The 6,071-nt window shown below is 47.8% G+C and overlaps 2 protein-coding genes across 5 annotated transcripts in view; both read right to left on the bottom strand.

Annotated features, from left to right (window-relative positions):
* Positions 1–1,160, bottom strand: part of LOC131881576 (uncharacterized) — a 20,945-nt gene extending 19,785 nt beyond the window's left edge. For 2 of the 4 annotated variants that reach the window (XM_059228470.1, XM_059228472.1), the window contains exons 1-2: positions 673–1,158; positions 539–608 (exon numbers count right to left, since the gene is read on the bottom strand). In XM_059228470.1, coding sequence (XP_059084453.1) covers positions 539–608; positions 673–1,050 — 448 coding nt within the window. In that variant the 5' untranslated portion in view covers positions 1,051–1,158. Of the gene's footprint in view, positions 1–538; positions 609–672 lie in introns of all 4 variants that reach the window. The other 2 variants (XM_059228469.1, XM_059228471.1) reach the window with 2 other exon arrangements.
* Positions 1,161–1,785: 625 nt separating this feature from the next.
* Positions 1,786–6,071, bottom strand: part of LOC131881528 (claspin-like) — a 5,130-nt gene continuing 844 nt past the window's right edge. The window contains exons 3-4 of the mRNA XM_059228414.1: positions 5,672–6,062; positions 1,786–4,825 (exon numbers count right to left, since the gene is read on the bottom strand). Coding sequence (XP_059084397.1) covers positions 2,000–4,825; positions 5,672–6,062 — 3,217 coding nt within the window. The 3' untranslated portion in view covers positions 1,786–1,999. The remainder of the gene's footprint in view (positions 4,826–5,671; positions 6,063–6,071) is intronic.

Here is a 6,071-nt window from a genome sequence, read left to right as displayed (position 1 = left end):
AGGTCAGCCTGAACCCAGGCTTGTTCCTTGCGTTTCAGTTAAGTGTTTCCACCACATGGATGAAAACTTTAAATTGAGCCCCATTTTCACCTCTTCAAAATTTCGTTCTTAAAAATGTGGTCGGACAACTTACTCAAACCCGTTTTATGAAGCGTGCTGGACGATAGCAATTGCTTGACAAGGAGTCTTATTAGCGGTTTCTACTCTGAATTTGGACGAGCCGTAAACGATTCAAATTTGCACCATAGTTGTCCTAAGTAGCTTGACTACGAATGAAACATTTTTTCCACCAGCGACAGCTGAGACGAAAACATGCGATCGCAGCGCCCTTGATCGATCTATATATGAAGTTATCTATGGCTCACGCCTAGTCACTAAACCTCTTCAACGCTGTGCATTTATCAGTACTAAAACGTTGAAACGTTTTCATCAATTCTAACTCTAATTTCTGAAAATTCATGAGTAAAAAAACTACTTTTTTCGGCTAAAATTTTTGTCCCCAACCAAAGCAAGCACTAACGCTGACTACTAGACTTACCTTCATGATTTGGTTCCAATTTGTTCAGGTGCAGTTCTTGAGTGCAGAATATCTCATACTTTTTCTCCTCCTTAAAGATGAAGCAGCCATAAATAGATAAAGAACCTCCAACTGTCTAATGCTAGAAATTTTACCGATATTGCAATATCCACGTAATCCTGGAGAACCCGACAAATTTTCCCTTGGGGACTAAATTCTTGGAGTTCCGTCCATTCCGGAAGCTTCTCGGCGTAAGGTTTGACGTGTTCAGAGTAGCTCCAATAGATTTCATTGTCGATTTTGAGTGAGTCCGAATTGACTCCAGAAAGGATCACCTCACGTCGGATTTCACATGTGAGAATAAGACTCGAATGTTCCTTGGCTTGGAAGTAATCTCCAATCTTCTTCAGTTCACTGTCTTCCACCGCGTCCTCGGCGACTTGAACGTGTAAAGCTGAGACGAATCCCAATAAGAGGGTTATCAAAGTGATACAGACTACAATCGAATCCATTGTTCTGAATCGGATAATCATTTTGTGTTATGTTCGAGTGTGTACTTGGCAAGCTCGGAGGGTGGGGAAAACTTGTCTGACAGCTTTCCCAATTGAGAGACCCTGTCCCGCTCCCACTCGCCCATGGAAGTCCAAGTTCTTCGTTCAGCATGGGAACGTGTTTCTTTCTATCCACCTAAAATTGGATGAGATCGCTCTTCAGCGGAGCCGCGACATCTGCCGGGCAAACCGCGCAACAAGAGCCCAATTGACGGCAGTGTGTGTCGGAGTGGTTGAATTGTAAATTAAAGGGCATCCCCAAAGTTTTCACCACATGCAAAGCAAAACAGAGCTGCATTCGTCTCAACTTGCTAAAAACTTTTAATAACAAGGTGTATTTAAGTGATGTAATTACCAACCTTACTAAGACAGTTTTTTTCATCACACTCATTAGCGAAAGCTGACCTGTGGGGGTGTAAAGCACTACTTTCTTTCTACTGGTACATACAAGTATGTTTTTTAAGACTCCAATTAACAATATAATTATAACACTTTTCAATACTTTACCCAAATTTTGTACTGCTAATATTGTTTATTGGTCATCATTGTCTTTAAGACCATACCGTAGAACTTTCTGTTTGGCGCATGGCTACTTGGTTTACCTGACGTATTTTAACCATCTCTGGCTTCTGTGTGACAAAAGCACAGACGGCTTGAAATTGAAAATTTTCTCTGCAAGATGGCGTGTGACCCACAACTGACGATATATGAGTGAAATGAGTTTGAACGGTGTATTTTGACACATGGGATTTGGGATCATGTATTTCCTAGATTCGATATATGTGGGAAGAGGAAATGGTTACCATCAATTTGAAAGTGCGTATGTATGTAATAGATTACGGGGAACAGTAAAACAAGAATAGCAAAAACAACAATCAATTCACTAGAAGAGGGCGACGGAAGTGATTCTCCCCGTCATCACAACGTCCGTTCACTTCCGTTTGGACCTCGTGTGTCGAGAAGATTTTTTAGGCACCTTCAGGGGTGTCTTGAGCTTCTTTGTCACTTTCCCGACCTTCTTCGGTGATGGCGTTTTAGGTACTTTTAACTTCCTGCGCACAGGAACCTTGAGATCGTCGCCAAGATCCAAATCAGAATCCGGATCTCGATAACATTTGGGCTCAGCTCGCGTGACGTTCCGCAAAGACCGGCCTTCGACCTCTTGGGTCTTATCGTCCTCGTCTTCCTCCTCGTCACTACCGCTCTCGTCCGCATCTACATCAGACTCGTCGTCCGAGATCTGGGCCAGTCCCTTGGCAGTCCCCATGGGAGCTTTCCCTTTGGGCACAGGAGCTGACTGCTTGGCAGCCTTGCCTGACGGTGGCTCATTCTTGGTGGAAGTACTCGCTGCAATGGTTCGTTTCGTGAGGACGTTATTGAGGAGTGAAGGGGTCTTTCGCCGTTTCTTTGGATTTGGGAATCCGGTCAAGTTGCGTTTGCGTTTCACTTTCCGGCGTCCACTGGAAGTGGTCGATTCCAGGGAGTGAACGCTGCCGGTCTCTTCGTTAACAGAAGTGGCGTATTCAGAGCTCGAATCATCCAACTCGGGTCGATGCACGGTCACGGGTGGGGGAGAATTGATGCGTTTTGTCTTGAACACTTTCCTGGGTGAGGGATCGGGTATGATCGACATGGCCCTCATCCAGCGACTATTGCAGACCTGCGCCATTGAATCACATGTTTCATAGTTATCAAGTAGCTCCAGGGGTTCGGAACCGGGAATCTCCTCGTCAATGGTCACACTAGGGAGCTCGTCCTCCAAGCAGTCCAGGAGAAGCGGATCGACATTGGCGGCCACAATCCGATCCATGGGATCTTCGCCAGAATGTTGAGCGCTAGCCGAGTTGGTGTGCTTGCCACTACTCCGGCGTTTCTTCTTCTTGAAGGTCAGACTGGAGGGACGGTCTCCATCACTCTCCTGACCTGCTAGACTAGCGTCGTCTTGCTTCAAGAAGAGCTCTATGTTGAGGGACAGGTCCTTGTACTCCTGAGAGGATTCGGATTTGAACTTGCGGTTTTGATTGGTGGCAGACGACACATGGCTGAAGGTCGAGTCGTTGGAACATTCGTCAATCAGAGGGTTCTCATCTTCCGATGGTGGGACAGGGTTCCCCACATCGACGGGTTCCTCCTCTCCCTCAGGCACGGAGGCACACGTCAAAAGAGCTTTGGTGGAGGCATGGCATCGAGGACTCTTCCGATGGGCGTCATTCAGGTTGCCACCCAAGCCATCTGGTATGGCTCCTTTCGGCCCCAATCGAGCGAGGATACCCGACTTCTTGCCTTCACTGGAAGACACCGAGGACCTGGCCTCTTTCTTCCGACTCTCCATGGCAGACCTTCGGAGTGACTTTGGGGGCGGTTCAGCTGTCACAATACTGCCTTTCCGAGTAGTCTTCCTTGGAGACTCGTCGGGAGTAATCGAGCCAGAGGCCGATTCTTCCAGGATCTTCCGCTTGGCCTTCCCACTCAGAGGACCCCCCCCTGATGTTCCTCCTTCCTTTTTGGTATAAAACGTGGAGATGGGCATCTCGTACGGAAGTGGAAACCAATGGGTCTCCGGATAGAACAGGATCTCATCGCCCTGATCCTGTCTGGAGTAGGTCTGAAACCAGCCCTCATTGAACGGGGTGTGTTCAAACGAGAAGGACATGCCATTGACATCGACGGATTCGGATGTGATTCGACCTAGGCGCTCGTCCAGACTCTCAAACAGGTCTCGAGGTAGATAGTCGTTTACATTGGGTTCGCGTGAGAAGCGCCGAAGAGGGCCGGATTTCTTCTTCCTGTCTTCTTTGGGCGCGATATGCAGAGGTCCGTCCAAGAGATCCTCTTTGGTGAGAAGGAGTCGTCGATGGCCTCGCTTTTTCTTGCCTCCTTTGGACTGGAGGCGACTGGTTTGTTCCTCCAGTTCTTCCTCTTTCTCCTCTTCTTTCTCCTCTTCATTCTCCTCTTCCTCTTTCACGGGCTCTTCCTCGACCTCAACATCGTCCTCATTGTCCTCATTATCCTCATCAGTCTCAGCGTGAACCTCCACAACCCTGGTCTTCGTTTTCTTCACACTGATCTTAAGGGTGGTGGAGGCCTTGGCCGGCTTATTTTGAGACTCATCAGTACTCGAGTTGGAATGGTGGTCCGTCACATCCACATGAATCGGTCCCAAGCCATTCTCTCGGCATGAGGCCTGTCTGGCCGTCTCGAAATGAAACGACGAAGATCCGGCCTCCAAAAGCTTGTCCAACTCGGTACGACGTCGTTTGGGACTAGGAGAATCCTGGTTTCGATCTCGCTCCGACATCTGTTGAGCGGCCAGAGCGGCTGCTTGGCGCTTGGATTTGCGGTATCGGGGTCTTCTGTCCTCCTGTGAAACTTCACCCGGTTGTTGTTGTTGTTGTTGCTCTTCCTCGTTTTGACCAACAGCGTCCACAGGCTCTCCATCACTTTCACCGTCACTCTCTTTGGAGTGATTAGCATTGTCTACTTGCAGCCTTTCTACGTCCACACGCAGGAGTCGTTTGGATATGTGAGTGGTTGTCGTACTGATGGTGGTAGTGGTGGTTGTGGGCGAAGAGACGGATGAAGTGGTCGAAGTACCTATGATTGAGGTGCTTTTCAAGCTATCAGAGTGAGTGGGATCGACTCCGTTGGAACCTGGCGAGCTCACCAAACGTCTTCGACGATGCTTGCCATTGTGGAGCTCGACCCTTGGGGAAGTCTCTTGGGAAGCGGATTTGTGGCGTTGCTTCGTCTTCTTATCCTGGCGGAAGAGGAAATAAAAGATCAATGAGTGAAACATATTCAGCAATGAATGACTTGACAAGCACAATAACAGAGAACCCTAAGAGAGGACAACAAAAGGAGGACAGGTCAGTTGGTGTGAGCACAAAAACGATGTTCATTCAAAAGAGGTCGTAAACAAATGCATCTGCATTTCGTGCCGTCTGTGCTTATTCGAAATGTCGAATTGATATTTTAGCAATGGCAGTCAATCTCAAGGTTTACGTATCCTTTCCGTTTGGTGAAGGAATCACAGAGAATTCAGAGAGGAAACCCCAGAGCAAACAAAGTGGATATGCAGGCCTCTACAAAAGCAGTTATTTTTTCCAAGCACTTCTTCTTCTCTCAAAACACCAAAGCTAAAAATCACCATTCAGAGTTGGTAGCAATTATTGGCTCAATGGGCTTGCTTTAGAGTAATGGCCATCAAACAATGTAACGCCAATGACACCGGCGTCAATACTAAATTGATCGTTTGGGTAGATGAAGTATGCCCTTGTTAGTAGAAAGAGAATGAATGCCGCGGCGTTTGTTAGCCGCATTCCCGATCATAGGAAATCGTTATTTTTTTTTTCTTCAAAATCTACAGACTTGGTGGTAACAAATGTCTCTGTGAAACCCATCTCGACAAACCTCGTTTTCATCTCGCATTGCTCTGCCAAACACACAAAAAAGTAGTTAGTTGCTCGCCAAAGCCTCCCAAATGTTGATCGGACCCGGGGGGTTAGTTCGATGCGCGTGTCTTTTTTTTTATATAAATCAACCAGGTGCTAACGTATGTGTTGTTTGTATGTACACAGGTGGAGCAGTACTTGATTTTATGTACCTCAACCCCACGATTGGCCAATTCCCAGGAGCCCTGAAGGGCGTGTCCTTTCTCTCCGGCCGAAGGGAGCGAGGAGAAGGAGGTGGAGGATGAGGAGGCGGATCCCAAATGGTCGTTAGTTTCAACGCCAAGCTCACTCCCACACACCACACGATCCAAGCTACTGGTCGTGGGTCGCTGTTGGCGGCACAAAAAGTTGTGTCGGGCATGCTGGCCTTGGCCATTGTTCCCCGACTGTCTTGACCCGCTCTTAAGGAACTCTAGGAAGCTTTTGTGAAATGTGATCTTAGAGCGTAATTTGTTGGGCAGCACCTGTATGCCATAATATTCGGAGTTGTCTTCCAGGAACTTCTCGGCGCTCGACTTGCGACGCTTCTTCGCCCCTTCGGAGCTGTTATGC

This window comes from Tigriopus californicus, chromosome 6 (genome assembly GCF_007210705.1).
Source record: "Tigriopus californicus strain San Diego chromosome 6, Tcal_SD_v2.1, whole genome shotgun sequence".
Taxonomy (NCBI): Eukaryota; Metazoa; Arthropoda; class Copepoda; order Harpacticoida; family Harpacticidae; genus Tigriopus; species Tigriopus californicus.
This window is presented reverse-complemented; position numbering and strand designations above follow the sequence as displayed.